The sequence below is a fragment of the Atractosteus spatula genome, chromosome 7 (genome assembly GCF_055471065.1).
Source record: "Atractosteus spatula isolate fAtrSpa1 chromosome 7, fAtrSpa1.hap1, whole genome shotgun sequence".
Lineage (NCBI taxonomy): Eukaryota > Metazoa > Chordata > Actinopteri > Semionotiformes > Lepisosteidae > Atractosteus > Atractosteus spatula.
Window position 1 is genome coordinate 45,820,347 of NC_142712.1, and position 19,062 is coordinate 45,839,408.

The 19,062-nt window shown below is 39.6% G+C and overlaps 1 protein-coding gene across 1 annotated transcript; it reads left to right on the forward strand.

The window, feature by feature from the left end:
- Positions 1 to 1,725: 1,725 nt before the first annotated feature.
- On the forward strand, positions 1,726 to 18,835 carry bnc1 (basonuclin zinc finger protein 1). Its single transcript, XM_088920010.1, has 5 exons — positions 1,726 to 1,938; positions 12,246 to 12,348; positions 12,446 to 12,681; positions 13,633 to 15,587; positions 15,775 to 18,835. Exons 1-5 carry the CDS (start codon positions 1,726 to 1,728, stop codon positions 16,457 to 16,459), a joined length of 3,192 nt encoding a protein of 1,063 aa, XP_088776136.1. The 3' UTR covers positions 16,460 to 18,835.
- Positions 18,836 to 19,062: the final 227 nt, after the last annotated feature.

A 19,062-nucleotide genomic window follows, 5' to 3' on the forward strand; every position in this document is an offset into this window, starting at 1 on the left:
TCTCCAACTGCTTGAACACATTTCACCTCCTGTAGCTTATAAAATGGCCTCTTTTACACCTGTAACACCTGTGTCCTCATTAGTTCCGCTCAGTCAGCACAGCGTCTAGCAATGCAGTTGGTGACTTCAGCAAGCGGGCAAGAAAAAAGAGCATTTTTGATGGTTTTGCTAGACCAGGAGGCAACTCTGCATTTCTGGGGTTTGCAACTCGCAAGCTTGCATCTAGTCATTGGATTGGAGATTTTGACTGACGTGGTGCTGGGACATCTTCCAGTTTTAGGGATATCTTCCACTTCTTCTACAGACATCTACATCAAACAAATACTGTGAAGGCCAATATAATCATTGACTGTCATGACTATCCCTTTGGACATTGAATTTGAGCTCCTCCCATCAGGATGATGATTTAGACTACCTAGATTCAGAAACAGCAGATCTTTTATTCCCACAGCTATTAACATCCTTACTGAGTGTATATTTTACTTTATTTAGATATGTTTTTCTTTCTTATCATCCATGTACGTCTTTTATTTGTTAATGGGTTGCCTTCATTTTATTATGTACAGTATTGTGTTATGTCTTTTACTTGCTTGCAAAGCAAATTTCTCATCTGGGACAGTAAAGTAAGTAATTGTGTCAATCCTTTCATGGTAGAGAAATGGGAATGGGACCCTCCAACTCTACAGTATATGATTTTTGTAATTAAATTCCTAAAACCTTTAGGGCAAATCAGAAGTATTTATCTGAACCAAACATATTTAGAAGTAAAAGGTTTTTCTCCTGTCCCTCTGTTGTTAAAGCTGTTATCTCTCTGAGTTCTGTCCTATAAAGGTGTGATTATCACACAAAGCACTGCCTGGGGTGCATCTCACTCTAGATTCTAATGGTTATAAAAAGGATCTAGCATCTCCCAGCACATAGATAACTACCATCCTGAGGTCCATTTGGGTACTCTTATAAAATTAAAGGGCTTTTTCCCCTCTGTGTTAAAGAAATGTTCACTTACTTAATAGATTGACATTCTTGTGGTCTCACTGGACTAATATAATATTTTATGAATAGTACCCAGAATTATTTTTTGCCTAAAACTGTATTGTTATATATTTTTTCTTTAACAGGTTTATATAAAAATGTTAAAAATGTGTATTTATTGACCCAAAAGCAACATCAGTAAGAAAGGCTGGGAAGTACAGTGTGTGGTGGATAGTTTTCCTAAACACATGTGGCCTTAAAAGAGCCCTGTTCAGAAGTCCCTGTTCCTTAAAAAAAGCAGACTACATTCCTGGCAGCACAAGGTACAACTTGTTATTGAGGCTTTGCACAGATTGGTATTGAGGAAAACAGACACACACACACTTGTATTCCTGTATTTATGGGGACTTCCCATTGACTCCCATTTTATTTTCATTTACAGTTGTATACTCCACTGAAACGAAACTCGACACAGTGACAGTCAACCCAAAACAAATAATTCTGGTATTTTTAAATTGACAAGCAAATGCTGTTTGGTTTGGAGGGGAAAAAGTCATTTGCAATTGCAGTATGGGGTCCTCATTGTCTGTTTGTCAGGATGTACTGCCTTAGTGGGGATATTGTCAGATTTTGTCAGGTAAACATGCCTGCTCAGACACACACACACACACACACACACACACACACACACACACACACTCACAACAGCAGCCCTGCGCTGGGGCGAGCACTGAGCTGAGCCGCATTGATTTAATGCATTACTCCAGCAGCTCGAGAGGAGAGGTAGAATCTCTCCAGACTGCATTAGGAGTGCCTCGAGCCTTTGTGATTCCTTTTGATCAAATCTCTGTGAAAGATGAGTGTCATGCCCTCTTCCAGCCAGCTGTGAGGGGACTGCCCTGTGACTCGGGGGGGCGAGCTCAAGCACGGCACGCTGGGGCTCCGAGGGGAGAGGCAGCTCCAGAGGTGAGATCCAGGCTCAGCCTCCCAGCACCGGAGGACTCCGAGTGGGAGGATCCCGTTCCCCTCCCCTGTGCACAGCTTGAACACACAGCACATCTTGAGTAGTTTAGATCCAGACGAGAGAGAAAAAAAAAGACAAAAAAAGGTGTGTGTGTGTGTGCTCGCAGTGCGCGTGTGTGTGTGTGACAGACTGTGAGACGGTGTGATGGTTCTTCTTGCCGTAATACTTGTACAGACAAGAGAGTTTGAAGCATTTCTTTTGTAGGACTCGTAGGGAATGGCAGACTGTATGGTTACTCTGGAAACATCAATTTAATGAGAATGTCTGAGGTAAGAAAGGCACTTTGTTTACATGTCGCTGTTGTTTCGCGTCACATCAAGGTGCTCCATGTAATTTGTGTGCGTTTTTAAATAATTGATACATCATTTTAACTAGTTAAACATCTTTTACCTTTTAAAACCAGCTGCGGGCTTCAGAAGGTTTAGAGATTCTGTTGGACTCAGGATTTAATTGTTTTTTTTTTCTAACTTCATTGGAACTTCTGGTGTCAGAGTTTGTTGTGCACATGAACCGTGATGGGTGTTGGAATTTTTTTCTTTAAAAAAAACAGCATCTCCAAAAAAAACATCAACTTTTGACACTAGATGTGATTTCAGCCTTAGGTGTACTCAGCCAGGATCGGTGTGATTGTCCCTACATGTCATGTATGCAGAAGAGGCAACTCCCAACTAATATACCGATAACTTTAAAAAAAGAAAAAATATGCAGGAGACAACTGCTGTGAGCAGTTTTGTAACACATTCTTTTGCTGTTTTAGAAAACCTGAAGCATATATCTTTATTTTCAGCAAATGTGTCACTGGAAGCTATCAATAAACTTCTGCAGCAGTTTTTCTTAATAATTCTTTAATTCCTTTTCATTGTTGCTACTGGCTAGCACATCATATAAGAAGCTTATGGTACAGTGGCTTGTGGCTCTTTCAGCTCCTTACTGCCCGGTGTCTGTTGGAGGGTAATTTTACACTGATGTAATGTTTTGTGAAGCCTTAATGAAACAATTAGGAGCTCGTTAATCTCGGCCACAGTGGCCTCTCAACGTGGCATAGCTGTATATTTCTGTCCAGAGTAAGTTTATTTTGCAATAGTGCATAGAATTGTAGGTTAGAAAATATTTTTGAATTAAGTAACATGTAAAGATACACATGAAATAATTTTAATTTTTATATTTTTAGCTGATTAGAGGAGAATGAATAAAAAGGAAAAAAATGATTTTGTAAGTAGGTAATAAATGGTACCCAGAAGAATACTCCACAAATATTGTGCACTTTTACCAAAAAAAGATTTTCGTCTATAGTTTGCACTGAAAAAAAGACTGTTCAGAGCTGTGTTCTTAGTTGATAGCTCCCAAACTGGAAAATTGAGGTCAAGAAATTGAGTTTATAGTAGTGTGTTTTTAAAAGCAGGAGTGATACCATTTGTACAGTAGACAGAGATAGGCAAGGAACAAACACACTGCTAAATGTCTCAGTTTACTGGATTATTAACACAGAGGGGGAAGCTCCACAGATTGCCACACACGTGTGGCGATTTTGTCTTTTTTTTTGTTGACAAGTCACTTTTTTGTTGTTTTCAGCTAGGTTTTTTTGGTTTCTCCCTGTTCTTCTGGTTAACTACAGTACCTAGCCCCCTTAAAGCGTGTGGGCCGACAGTTTGGCTTGTCTTTCTGTGTGCTAACTCAGTGTTATGTAGCACAGGCCCTGAGGCGTGTTGTGTAGCTTTGTGCTCCTGCAGCCTGTGAGTGTAGTCAGCTTCATTAGTTTCATGATGGTACACCAGTGCGTGGCTGGTGCTGCAGGCCCCTTCCAGCTACTCTCAGAGCAGGATTCGCACTGCTTTGGTTTGGATAAGCTTGCAAGGATTTGTCAGCCAGATGTGACAAGATTGTCAAGAGGCAAGCAAAGAGGGAGATCTGATATTAATCAGCGCATAGCTCGGAGCCAAACTTTCTCAAAACGCAGTGTACTAACATGTTCTTCTCATTTACTGCTTTTCTTTGTGGTCTCAGAGCTGCCACTGTCTCATTTTTAGACTGTTAGACTGGAAGCCGGTAAAACAGCTCTTTACATGTCCAGAGCAGACCCTCTCATGGAGAAACAGGTAAAGCTGAAATACTTTTGTTTCTGTTTAAGTTGCCTCATGATCATATTCTTGTGAAGTCTTGTAGGGTAGTTCAGGATTTTTTGTTACATTGAAGCAGCTCAGTGAAATGTCAGCTTTTTCGGTAAAAGAGTCACTATAAACAAAGGCATTCGGAAGTGGTGAGTTGTCTGTTCACTTTTTGGAATTTTCTTTTCTACACTGATTTTGAGCATCGTTAAAATTTTCAACTCAAAAAGTCATTTTCATATCTTTACTTGTGTCCCTGTAATAGCAACTGGCAGAGTGTTCTGTTTCATTGAATCAGTATGTTTAACACATTTAGGAGCTAAGACTGTTTTCTAAGCACTAGTAATGTCCACAATCAAAAGTGAAGTACAGTACTTGTCCTGTTATCATTTTTTCACAGTTTATGTAGTTTTTGGAAAAAACACAAAGGTGTTTTTCAAAACTAGATTAAAACTATAAAATGTTAATTAGAGTAGTTAATTGCAAAGAAATGCCTTGTGTTTTACTGTGATAATCCTTTATCACACCCGAATCAGTCTGTCTTTAATGTCTGAATCGTATTGAATGAACTACATGTGGTCAAGAAACTGTTTTTGTACAGATATAGTACAATTGGGGCATTTAGGATAAAGTTTAAACATTGTTGTAGTTATGGGTTTAGTTCTATTTTTTTCATGTCCAACCTTAATGAGACGCTGCCTTCACTGAGGAAACACTCCCAATACTCTTGTATGGAAAGGAACAATATTTCCAAAAGAAGCGAAAAGGACATGTATCAAGATATTACCGTTTAGAATAAAATGGTGCTTTTGTTCGTCACTTTTTAAGCCTTTTGGTTGCTTTAATTTAGACTTTGAATTATTTTTTCATACTATCGGTTTACTCAAATATATTTAGTTTTTCCTCAATCAAAAAGTGTACAATTTAAATTGAGTTTCAGGATTTCAGTTGCTACGTTAATTTGTCAGGATTATTTCACGAACCACAATTAAACAATTGAACCTTGCCTTTAAAGACCTTGTAATATGTGGAATCAAGTATTAAATTCTTCACCTTTGAAGAGGATTTCACACAAGCGACATTCGTATTTCCAGTTGTCATGTGATGGTACTGTATGCCTGGGTTCATGGGTATGATTACATTTATGTTTATCTTTCTGTTTTATGTACATGTGGCTTTGTAAGCATGAGAAAGTATCTTGCACCAGGAGATCTATAATCCCTAATCCATAAATTGTACTAGATTTGGCGCAGAATGATGATTTTTGTACTCTGCGTAGTGCCTGTATTCCTGTAGCTCATGCTACTACAGGGAAATGTTGCTTAATTAGAAGAAGGTGTGTGTGAAGCTCTGAATGCTCAGAGGGACAGTGATTTTTAAGGCAGAGATGCCAGCGCTGAAAGGGGTTTTAAGAACGAAGGTGAAAACAGTTGCTATTGATCCGTTATCTCAGTCCTGGTTCATTATCTCTTCTGATCCTATACACATTGTATCACTTAAGCAGCAGAAGGACTAGCACAGAATCTAATTAATAACAGTTGCTGCTAATTAGTGACAGTCTGAAAGATTTACTGTAGAAATGAGCCACGCTGAATCGAGCAAGATGAAGTGTTCTTTTTATGGTATAAGGAAGGAGAAAGTGGTATTAAAATGTTATATTTTTTTATTACTTCATTCCTTATTCCTTGGCTTCTTTGCAAGAGTGTATCGTTTGACCTGTGTGTGATTTTTATCAATTAGTCACTGCTGGAATAAACGCTGTTTGCCACTCCTACACAGTCTGTCGCAGTAAAGGGAGAGTACAGAATGATGTATATCTTACTGTCCTTTTTATTTCCTTCACAGTTAAGGTCAGTAATGAAAGTCCTGTTTTGTGTGGCAGGCTGTACCAGGCATTTTGGGAGCTGATTTACTTAACAGTAAATTTTTTATCTAGTCCATTCTCTGTGTCAATTAACAGCTGTTCAGTCTTGTGTATTATTCAAGCACATCTGTTTAGTCTATGAAACAGAATTCATTGAACAAATCCCCAATTAATTTTCTTTTACCTTCCCCGGTATGTTATAGTTTTGACCCCAAGTGACATGAGACTGGGTTCCACAATCCCGCAAAATAAAATGGGTCTGGACGGTTTGACACAACTGGAAGAATTAAGCTGAAACAGAACTCCTGTTCTGGAAGTGGAGACGTGTTGAAATGTTCTTTTGGTGGTAGACATGGATGTGAATGACAGATTCTCCTCATGAGTTTGGGCTACATCCTGTCCCTGGTATTATGGCATTTTTACACTAATATAGCGTCTCAGGAGTCAGCTGTAAGTGAGGGCGGTCAACAGTACTGTTTAATACATAGCACATCCACAATGTGAGGAATTAAAAAATAATGAGCGTGTACAAATGTTTCCAGACATTCCTTGCTTTATTCTAATTCAGGACTAATTTATTGATTAGGAGGCAAAGCACAGAGTGAGAAGTAAATGGCGAAATTAAGGAGCACAGGGTTTTTATTCCCTCCCAGAGAACACTTTGGTCCTAAAAAGGTGAGGTCTGTGTTTCCTGGCGATCGTGTTTGGTTCTGCCTGTTTCTGTTTTTCCTACTTATTGGAACCACGGATGTTTTGCTGTATGAGCAGGGGCTGAGACATGTGTCTGGGCAATGGCTTGCACAAGAAGCCTCCCCTCCTACAGATGCATGTTATCACTTAGGTCTGGTTGTCCTGGTATGCTGCTGCTGCTTTCACAAACTCCTCCAGCCTGCTTACTCAGACAGATCGGCCAGCTCTCCTACAGGAACAGGGCTTTCATTTTAACTATAGCTAAGGAGCATTTAATTGGGACAAATGACTGTAAACTGTAGTGAGACTGCAGATTTACTGCATTGTAAGTGCACATTAGACACATTGAGACTACAATTACAGAGCAGTTACAGTGATGTTACACTGCATTTAGAGGGGGTTCCAAGCACCAGAGAACTAGTATCACTTCAATGCAATATAAATGCAGTATAATTACAAATGCATAAACACTAGTTTTTACACTGCCTTCAAGGAAAAATCATTTTTCCGTACAGCATTTTAAACCCTTAGTACATATCTGTCTATGGATGTACAGTATGATGTGCCATGAGAAATATCTGCAGGAATTAATCTGATTTAAGCAGTATTCTCAACATCCGCTTTACAGCTGCCAGGTTGGGTTTATTGTTTGTATGTAAAAACCTTTTGGCGTGTTTTTTCACAGTGTGGTTGAATGAGGTTAAGTTGTTTGACCAGATGTGATTGTACCCTGCTATGGCAGATAAGAAGCATAGTGTGTTGCGAACAGCATATCCTCCCATTTTAACAAATCAACCACATTTCTTTATTTAAATGAAATATCTGACATCATACTGTGTTGTGTGGATTCTAGCAGCAAGATGAAAAGTGGAATGTACAGAGAATTTGTTCAATTTTTTTTCCAATGGAATTGCATAAGTTTTAAAAAATACTGGAAAATACTTTTAATTTAAAGTGCTGTTTTTGACAACTAACCGTTCTTCCTAGTATTGTATGAGACTTATGTTTATGTACTGTATGAAATTATAGACATCTTTAATCTTCTGACATTGTCTATTGAAAATTTTCTTTTCTTCTGAAAGCTAAATTTACATGCCAAAAACTTAGATAATAAATTAGGTTTAATTTTTCTATTTTTTTAAATACTGTATATTGTGTTTTTTTTATTGCCATATTTGTGTAATATTTTGTATTGGGCTTACACTGAGGTTTGCTTCACAAGTGGAAAAAAAAGTCTTAATTACAGGATCTTTTCGAAAAGAGGTCTTTATTCCAGCTATTAATAATTATTAATAACTATTAAACCACATCAACTGGGCCTATACGAAATTTCTAAAGCGTTTAGCTTTAGTGAGAAGTTTATCCATTTGGGTCTTCTTTTGAGAAGCCAGAGAATCTTTTCTGCAGGAATAAAAATCATGTGAAAGTGAGGCCACAGAGAATCCTTCAGCAGACGAGCACCTCTTCACACATCTGCCTTAGATTGTTCAGGCCATGGAACACAGTTTCTGGGAGCTGAGTGACAGCATTAACAATAAAAAATGCAGCCAGATTTTCCATTGATTTTTTTCTCGGTGATACATTTAGCTGTAACATTATGGGATTTCAAACCGAGGCTAAATAACTGTAAAATACATTATCTTTTTTTGTCAGTGGCCGTCTTAAAAATACTTCTTTTAGAAGAGCCAAGGAATGCCATTTTTTTATGCCTCTTTCTCTCCCTCAAAAAAGAAGGGGACGCTTGCTCCAGGTCACGCAGAGTGCATTAATTGTTGGTGTACCTTCGCTGTTAAAATATTGTACTTTCAGACACTGAAGCAGGCTTTAGAGTAGGTTATTCTTATGCATACTTGCATGATCTGCCTGTTGCCAGTGGATTCCATTAAAATATCACTTCCTTTAAGAATTAGCGTAAAGACAAATGGCTGGTGTGTGCTTCACAGTACTTTCTATGACAAAGTATGTTTCCAGCCACACTTTTTAAACCAGCTCATTATGGGCCATCGGAGGAAGGCACATGTGAATGTCTTTTTTTCTGCAATGTTATAGTCTTGTCCCTGGATCAGAGAGGGCTGCTTTTGCTTCCTTGACAGAAGCTGTCGGAGGTAGACAAGGTAGACATGACCTTTGTCGCTGTTGTTTCAATTAATCTTATTTTGTCAATTACAAAAGATTAAGGAGGGATTATTATTATATACATTTAGACCTCCAGTCTGCTTTGCTCAGCAAATGCTACGGTCATATTAAATACATAAATGCAGTGTATTTCCATATTTTATGTGAGAACTTTTTTAACAAACACTTAAATATAAAATCTCTCAAAGCTAAAACAATACTTCAGCTGTTGACAAAATATTGGGTTTGTTGGTTGAGAATAGTTCTTCGGTGCTTCATTTTGAGCTTTGCTTTGAATTAAATACACAGTGATATGGACTACTTTCCTGACTGCAAAGGTTACATTTGGCAGTCATAAGGAGTTCTAGTCCCTTGAAATCACATGCCAAACGGCCTCACAAGGGACGAGTAAGAAGAAGAAATCTTTTTGTTCAAGAACATGAAATGAATAGTTAATTAAGAAAAATTGCAGAAACACAGAACGGTGGCATTTCCACATCTCTCTATCCTGCAGAACTGATTGAGATGTATATTGAATGTAACAGCAAAGGAACTGTGTGTGTGTAATGGGATTACATTAATTGGACCATGCTCGTTTTGTGCCTGATAATGATGGGGATTTAGCTGCTTTAAGACTCAAGGTTTTACACATCACTTTCTTCTTTTTTTAGACTCAAAATCAGGTGCCTTGCTGTTACAGGAAAGTCAGTATTAAAGTATTTCTGGCAATTAAACTCCAGCAGGAGTCATATTTGATTAATAAACTAGGAGGGTCCACTTTGCTGTTGAGTTTGTCTGCTTGAGGGTTATTCATATATGTAAGCATTCTGAAGCATGTGGAGCATACTGTACATTATTGATTTACCTAATACAGGGCTAGTTTGCTTGTAGGATTAAACAAAAAAATCTGAAGATTACTACAGTAGCATAACATTTTTTCAAGTTTAACATGCCTTGTAATTCTGTTTAAGACAAGCGGTCTAATGCCTTTGTTTAAAGCAGCCCTATCTCCATGCCTTTTGAAGCGAGTAAGCAAAGCAAAAATTAATTGAATAAGTCTCTTTGAGAACTTCCTTCTATTTTGTGCTTCGTGCCTTTTCTAAACCGCAAGATAACATAGTGGGTTTTAATTACGAAAGCAGCAACAAGAATATGTAACAAGAACTGACTTTTGGAAACAAAGTAACAGAAATTACTGACTTACTGTACATTAAATCATTTCATGAGAAACAGGAAATTTTTCCTGGCACTGCGTTCTCCATCCTCAAGAAAAGCTGTGCTAGTTAGGAAAATAAAAGGAAGATTAATATCAAACTCACTCCTTTCAGTGGAACAGAATCTACAGTAGCAGTTGATAGATGTACAGTATATATTTTAATGTTTGGTATGACACATTATGTGAAATGAGAAGACTTTGTTTGGGGTGTATCAGATTAAAGTGTTTTGAGTCAATCTGATGTGACAGAAGTACAGCAATAAAACAGTGCATATGGCACTGATCACGCTGAATGTGCGCATTAATGTCTTTTGACTTCCATATAATCCAGCACTGAGTGCCGTATCATATTTTATTAAGCTGTTGGTGGGTTTAGTACATTCCTGCAGCTCTGAGCTGCACATTGCAACTTGTCATGGGTTACAGTTAGGATTTTGTTTTCCATGACAAGTTCCCTAAAATAATAGGGTGCTCTGGCAAGGGATCCCTTGATGTACTGTATACCCAGAGAGAAGCTTCAAGATTATAATATATTGATAAGAAAATGGCAGTGACGTTAATCCTCCATACTGTGGGCTCCTCTGCATAACATAACTATCCAGAAAGCGGGCAAACTTGCAGAGCACTCTGGATCTGTTTCACTGGCACCTCTGTGCTTGTGGCACGTATCTTTGTCACTGGTGCCAAAAACACACCCTGGAAAGGCACATTTCTTAGCTGGCATAACAGCTGCACAGCAGGTCCCTGGTGGAAATCTCTCTTTTCTTTACATTCCTGCTTCGGAGAGCTGCTCCATTGAGTTACACATATTTAAAAGTAAATAGTGGCTTATTTAAAAACTTAGGACAGCTGCAGTTTCGCAGTCCATTACTAATGTGTGTGTAATTTCATGTTACAGTAAATAGATACCATCCATAACTGACATTCCAATAACAATACCATTTGCGAAAGTAACAATAATGAGTTTGGAGCCGCTACCAGAATTCTGTGTATGCCTTTAATTAATGGTCTTGAAAAAAAGATGAAAAGCAGCCCTTGTGATAACAGCATACAGTCTGCTATGAGGTATGGCATTAAGGGCTGAGCATTTCTTACAAGATGGAGATAGACCTGACAAGCTCTTGTGAGGGAACAAAGAAAAGAAGAACATCTCTTCAAGCCCTTATGAGGCACTCTCCTGCCACTTGGAAGGCCTGTCACCCAGCAGAGAGAAGCCTCGTTAGCCCAGCAGATTCTCCTCCCTGCGTACAATAAAATTACTTTTGTCCCATAAGCGTGTGAAGCTTTGGTGCCTTCAGAAAGCTCTTCTGGGACAGGTGTGCTCCTGGAGCCTGGCTCCTTGCAGCTGTGTACAGTAATGCCACCAGGACTCGCCAGAAATACCTGCTGTGTCTGCTTTGACGTGCTCTGAACATACCCAAGACCAATGGAGTCCTTCCTCATTCCTGATCTCAAAATTCAGCAAATAATAATTTTTCTATTGCAAAGTTGCAAGAGACGTTCTCTGCAATGTTTGTATTTTTTTCCCATTTAAGCGAGAAGGGGAATTCTTCAAATGTATTTTTAAATAAATTCCTTTTTCTCCCTATAAGACCAACTAGGTGTTACTAGGGTGGCAGTCAGGATTCTTATTATACAGAACAGAATTTTCAAATCAATTAGTAACAACCATTCAGACAACCAGACAGTGGTGCTAATGACTGAGAAAATGGTACTATTACAGTATCTCCATTTCCTGTGCTCTTTTTTATATGTCTGTTCAAAAGATGTATGCTACTAGATAAGTTCCGCCTGTACACAAAGGTAGTATCTCTGAATAGTGCCTGTTTGATTGTTTGAAAGAGAAGAATTTAACAGTCTGGGTTTGCTAAGGACTTTCCATTCTCTTTCATGTATTAAGGATGTGGACTCTCCTGCCATAATTCTGCCGTACATGTATGCTATCATATTTCAGTTCATTACTGCCATTTTGGGAAGAGAAAAATATTCAAGTTGCAAGCAGACTGTAAATTGATCTATTCTGGAAATTGCCGCCAAAGTTTGCAGTGTAAATATTGCTCCAAGCCTTAAATCAAAACCTTTGATCTATAATGCCAGAGGTACCAGCAATTATGAGATAATGTATTGCATTCTACAGCTTCTGAGTACAAGGTGCAGTAGCAGAAAATAGGATTATATAGCATTTTTGTTTATGATTCAAAGTACCCTTTGTTATTAATACCCTGGCCATTAATGTTTTTCCCTCTCTCTCTTTAACAGGTAATCTGCTGCACCTTGGTAAACTGCAACTGTGAGTGTTTCAAGCCAGGAAAACTAAAACGGAGGCAATGTGAACAGTGCAGACACGGATGGGTAGCGCACGGTACGTGGAGTGCGATGGCAATTTCGAGCCAATATCTATGATTTTCTTATTCTGCGTGTAAACACATGAACTTTTCTTCTTTGTTCACGTCTTCTAGCCTTAAGCAAGCTGAAGGTCCATCACATATACCAAGGCAGCCAGGTGGAGATCGTTCACTCCAATGTGGTCTTCGATATCTGCAGCCTAATGCTGTACGGGACCCAGGCAATTCCAGTCCGGCTGAAGATCCTGCTGGACCGCCTCTTCAGTGTTCTCAAGCAGGAAGAGGTCATCCAGATCTTAAATGCACTGGACTGGACGTTACAGGACTACATCCGAGGATATGTTCTTCAGGTACCTTCTGTACATTCAAACATACAGTAGGTGCTGTATACTGTCAGGACCATTAACATGGGTTATCTTCCAGTTGTGATCAAAATGAAGCAAATAATAATGATAAGGACCGAGAAAGATAATATACTGGATTCAATTTCATGGTGACGTCACATGCTAGCTCCCAGTTTAAGCCAACTGTTTCCTATGCAAATTGGTGGTGTACAAAGCAACATGTATCTGTTCTTGGATTTCTGCACTGAGTAGATGTTAAACTGGGGTTTTAGATGTTTTAGATCATGAACAATATTATAACACACCCATAATATTACAATAGTAAGACGGAGATCATTTTTGTTTCAGTTGTGGAGTCTTTCCATATGATCAACCCTGAACAGGCCAGGATGGAAATGATAAGAGTTTTACAAGATGGCGACGTTGAGCCACCACACTGGCTGTAGCTATTAGTAAAGCATGAAATATTCAAGACATTACATTTAATTCACGTTAGCCCCTCTTATACTGAATGCAAAATGGGAAATCTCGGCAGGCCATCAAACACATGCTGTATGATAAAATATTTATTACAGTTATAGCACAAAGTTCGCTGCCGCTACACTTTCAAAGAAGGGTACCACTCATATGTAATTACAGCTAGGGTGAGCAAGACAGTCAGAGGATGAATCTAAGATCATCTGCTCTCTGATCTTTGTTACCGTACTTCACAGATAACTGGATTTTGAGTGAGAAAATCCACATGATTTAAATGAGGAAAAATTAAGATAAAGATGAAACACTAGGGTACATTAATTAGGTTTCCCTTTTCCTTTTATGTCTATACATCTCACTGTATTTAAAAAAACAAATTCAGTCAGCTTCGGGTAACAGGGTATACTCCAATGTAAAATGCTCACAGCTTCTTATTCAGAGTTACACTGCACGTAATTCTAAAATTGTCTGTATTTTTTTAAGGATGCAACTGGAAAAGTGCTGGACCGCTGGGCCATCATGACCTATGAAGAAGAGGTAGCGACTCTACAGCAGTTCCTGCGCTTTGGCGAGACCAAGTCCATAGTGGAGCTTATGGCCATCCAGGATAAGGAAGGACAGGCAGTCATTGTGCCCAGCACCAGAACTAATTCTGACATTCGGACATTCATAGAGAACAGCACGCAGCGAAGCCCTGGCCTTCCCCCTAAAGTGGAAAAAGCCAGTGCTAGCAACATTCACCACTTCGAAAGCTTCATCAATAACATGGCCTTCATGCTGCCATTCCAGTTCCTCAGCTCAGTCCCAGCTCCTCTCATCGGCTCGTCCCCAGCTACCTTTCAGCTCGAGCACAGCCAGGGGAAAGAGCCGAAAGGCCGACCGGAAGACCTGGATCCCACCACCGAGAGCAGCTTCCTCGGCTCCGGCTCCGCCTCCTTCGCCTCAGACTACGAAAGGCACGGCAACCCCCAGGAAGTTTCCGCGAAAGTTGAGGCTGGCGAGGACTTCCCCGCCAGCGACAGTTTCTCCGACACCCCTTCGACTCCCTGCAACGCCTCCCTGAGCTCCGACGTGTCCCAGCTGTCGCCGGAGAACAAGCTGCGGTCGCTGGAGAAGGCCGCCAGTAGCTCGAAGAAGGGCCGCGTGTTCTGCAGCGCCTGTGAAAAGACCTTCTACGACAAAGGCACGCTCAAGATCCACTACAACGCCGTTCACCTGAAGATCAAGCACAGGTGCACCATAGAGGGCTGCAACATGGTCTTCAGCTCCTTAAGGAGCCGCAACCGCCACAGTGCCAACCCCAACCCCAGGCTGCATATGCCCATGAACAGAAATAACAGAGACAAGGACTTAAGAAACAACCTAACAGCCGCTGAAACGCCGGAAACCGAAAAACGATCTGAATTCGGTGCCATCACAACCAATGACAATCGGTCTGTTTCCAGCTATATTATCCCCAGCACAGACTCAAAGCTGCAGAACAACTTCCCGAATATTGGGCAAAGTGGCATACTGTTTCCCAACCTGAAGACTGTGCAGCCGGTTCTCCCCTTTTATCGTAGTCTAGTCACACCCGCAGAGCTTGCTAACACCCCAGGTACTTTGCCTTCCTTGCCTCTGATTTCTTCATCTGTTCCTGTGCAGCCCCCAGCAACAGAGCCTTCCTCTGAGCCAATACCAAAGAAGAAATCCCGCAAGTCTAGCATGCCTATTAAAATAGAGAAAGAAGCCATCGAGACTGTGGGCGAGCTCAGCGAGGGCAGTGGCTCTGATGATGAGATTCCCCTGCAGATGAGAGACAAAGATGAATCTGAGAGTGGCAGCACCACATGTGAAAAACAAGCACCTGTTAATAGAGAGGACAGTGGAGTCATTCAGGCCGCTGACAGAGAGAATTCCGCAGCCTCCGTGCACAGGCAGCTAGACACAAATTCGAATGTAGTCGAGCCCACAGGTGAAGAGCTAGAAGGTGGATTAAAGAGCTTGGAAAAGGGAGCTAGGGGCACACAGGAAGGACCTGTGATTGCATGCGCATCCCCCTTTGACAGTAAGCAAAGAGAGCATTACAATCTCATCAGAACATTGCCCGTACCTGAATTAGAAAACTGCTCCGACAAGCAGTCAGGAAACATGCTTTGCGATGGTGAATTTGTCAGCGAACACAGGACGCAAAACGGGGGGTTGTTTCAGATTTTAACGAACAGTAAGGACGCACCAGCTTCAGGCACTGATGACTCCAGCAGTGCCATCCCTACCATGAACCCTCATGTGGTTTGCCTAGACAAAGACATGCCCCATCACTGTGAGATCTGCAATAAAACGTTCAAAAACCCGTACAGTGTCAAAATGCATTATCGAAATGTGCACCTGAAAGAAATGCACATGTGCACAGTTGATGGCTGCAATGCAGCCTTTCCGTCTAGAAGAAGCAGAGACAGGTGAGGCACAACCCCAAAAAAACGTAATTTGAAGCATGAGTTTTTAAAAGCAGGGCTAAAGCCAATTATTGAAAGTAAAACTTTTTTTTCCAAAGCTTTAAAAACTATACATGTACTGAAGTTATCGTAGTTGTGTTCTTTTGTATGTGAGGCCATTTTTGTAACTGTCCCATTTTGTAACCTTTAGGCACAGCGCAAACCTGAATCTGCACCACAAGCTGTTGACCAAAGATCACTATGGAAGTTCAAGCACAATCTTCTCCCCCTCCTCTCTCTGCCGAGACATAACTAAAGATTTCCGCCAGGATTTCCCCTTAAAGGAGCACATGGGGCAGACCTCTGTGATCTTCAAAGGAAACAACCGAATGGGTCTAGTTTTCCCCATGAGTAAGATGCTAGAGACCAATCTGGACCCCCCCAAAGAGAGTGGCGCAGAAGAGGAGGCTGTCCTGGATCTGAGCACCGCGTCGGTCATCAAGGCGGGAAGCAACACGCACCCCTCGTGGGATTCTGACGGGGGGAGCGAGGAAGGCATTCCCATGGACGACAGCGACGAGAGCTGTGACGGCACGAGTCTGGTAGCCAGCGAGGGCCTCCAGCAGAGGTGGCCTTTGACTGACAAATCCAGCGACTGCCTGACACAGCACCTGCCAGGAGGCTCGCCCATAACTTGCCACTTATGTCAGAAGGTGTACAGCAACAAAGGGACGTTCAGGGCTCATTACAAAACCGTGCACCTCCGCCTGCTGCACAAATGCAAGGTGCCAGGGTGCAACACAATGTTCTCATCTGTGCGAAGTCGAAACAGACACAGCCAGAACCCGAATTTACACAGGAACCTGAGCACAAATACGTTGAATGAGCAGGAGTAGGCACAGAGAATTGTCTTGTCCATTCATTGCTATTCATGAGGATTGTTTCTCTGAGTTTTCACCCAAACGGCTTGATATACAGTACTCAGTTCTAGCTTTATACTCTTTTTAAATTCTACATCTAGAGAAATGTTAATTTGATGAGAGGGTTATTGCATGCATTGATTGTGAGTAAAAAGTCTATATTCCTGAAACAATGATGCGCTTGTCTGTGGCAAAAATGTTTGATTATGAATTGCCCTCAGTCCAAGGTGACTATATTCTTAATTGATGTTAGCAGCTACGTTTACTACAATCACTTCTACATTTTCACCATGAAAATGTTCTCTGGTTTGGCTGGACTTTCAGATAAACACTCAGAATACAATTCAAGAAATCAAACGGCAATAGTTTTGATGTATTACAATGAAATATAATGAGTCGGAAATGGGTGGAAAATGCTTAGATATAAAATCTTTATAATTGAAAATGCACTTTGTTAAACATGATATATGTAAGATTCTACCCATTTTAAGTAAATGAGAAGCATATGTTTAAAATGTGTTGTATGAACCAATTACACTGTAAATACATAAATGGTAGAAGTCATAAATCACATGCCACATGCTGTAATTTAGATATTCCGATGGTAAAATGATTTAAAATTCATACAGAGCTAAAGATGAGTAGATGATGAATATATTATAGAAATACCTCAAATCTGATCAATTGGGTATTGCCCAAAACATGACATTTCTTTTATGATATATGTTGTTATTACAGTAATCAACATCAGTGTGTGATTTTATTTTTCCAAATTGAAATACAACTTATTTCAGAATCCAATCAAACAGCTTGACACTCCTAGTCTGTCTCCATTGTTGCTTTCTATGCACTTATTTAAATATTAAGACATCACTTGCCTTATTCCTCATAAAGAACAAATTCCAGTCAAAATGGTATGTCTTTTTTTGGACATAGAAGGTGTGAAATATTTTCGTCCTATCTGTATTACATTTCAATTATAAGTTGTGCCAAGCAGAATAGTTTGTGTTTTTGTTAGTGCTGACTGTATCTAATGTCCATTTTGTGACCTAGGTTTTGTTTTTCATTTTTAATATGTGCAGCAGAAACAGCTGTGAATTTTAGGTTTTGTGGCATTCCGATTCTAGAAATGTTAGTAGATAATTGTAAAAATGTAGTGAACTTGCTGAGTAAATTATTGTTTGGTATTGTCTGTATTCATGTTTTGTTTTATGTTTTTGTTTGGAAGGCTAAGGTTGACCAAAGATTTATCTCTCATGAGATATGTAAAAAGCTCTTAACATGAAGTGAGCAGTATTAAGCAGCCCGTTTAGACAATTTAAAATGTTTTCAGTCTGTTTAAAAATGCATCAAAGGAGATATTAAAAATTAATTGTTTGGGCTCTATTCAGGAAGATATAATCTGTAAGTTATTTAAAGAATGATGTAGATTTCTTCAGATCCTGTTATATAAGTAAAGCAGAGTTTGAAATTATTTAGACAACTGTACACTGGCACTGATTCTTTCAAGGACTAGAGCATAATGTAAATGGATCCCCTTTCTCATGATTGTTGCAGAGATATTAATCGTTTTAGTGTAAGTTGTAAACACATTAAAGAGTGAGTTATGTAACACTGTAAATGCATCTGGAGTGAGAATCTTTCTGATTGTGCTTTAAGCATTGTACTGTAAATGTTTTGAAGACATGAAACTGTGATGATCGCTGTCTTACACTGAGAAAACATTCCTTAAGTAACTTTTAACACTAAAGCTTTGTGAACATAGCTCAAAGTCAAAATGTGGTTACAAAGGACTCGTCTCCCAGTCGAGAACTGGAACTGAAATCTGTCGAATTGTATATTTTGTGAATAGGGAAACATGCATACATCTCTCAAAGAAACCAAAAACAATCTTATACTGTATCAAAAGTACTTTATATTGGATGTATTATTGTCTACTTCTGTCATGGTAAAGAATTTATGGTGTTAAAGATGGCCAAATATTTCTCACATCAATTGTTTATCGTGCCTCGGTTATCTATGTTTTGCAGTATGTTAAAAGAGCACTGTGTTATTCCACATTTTATCAAGATGGACTGGAACAGATCTCCAATACTTGGTCAAATTGTGAAGTTTGGTCAATCCATTGTCACACATTCTTTCCTAATTGTTGTAACAGTATTCATTCCTGCTAAGTTAAAAGCCATATTTGTTTGCATGCTTTTGTTTTGTTTAAATATTTGTTATTCCTCTTTATTACAAAAAAAGTTGTTTTATACAATGTGCAGAGGTAAATTGATTTATACCAGAAAAATCAAACAACTAAAGAAATGGCTGTAATTAAAGTGTTTAATAAAAAAAAAATGATCTTGCAACTGGGCCGTGTTTTCAGATTAGTTTTTAGCCTTGACCTGTCGCTCACAGACATGAAGGAGCAGCTGTAGGGCAGGGAACATCATGGGTATTGATGTGTGCAACTTGCTAAGGAAAAGACAGTTCTGTTACAGTGGAACAAGTCTATTCATACTCTGGGGAGAAGAAGGGAGTGAATGAAAGCTCACCACTGGTTCAGTAGTCTTTAAACTTGCATGAAATAACTG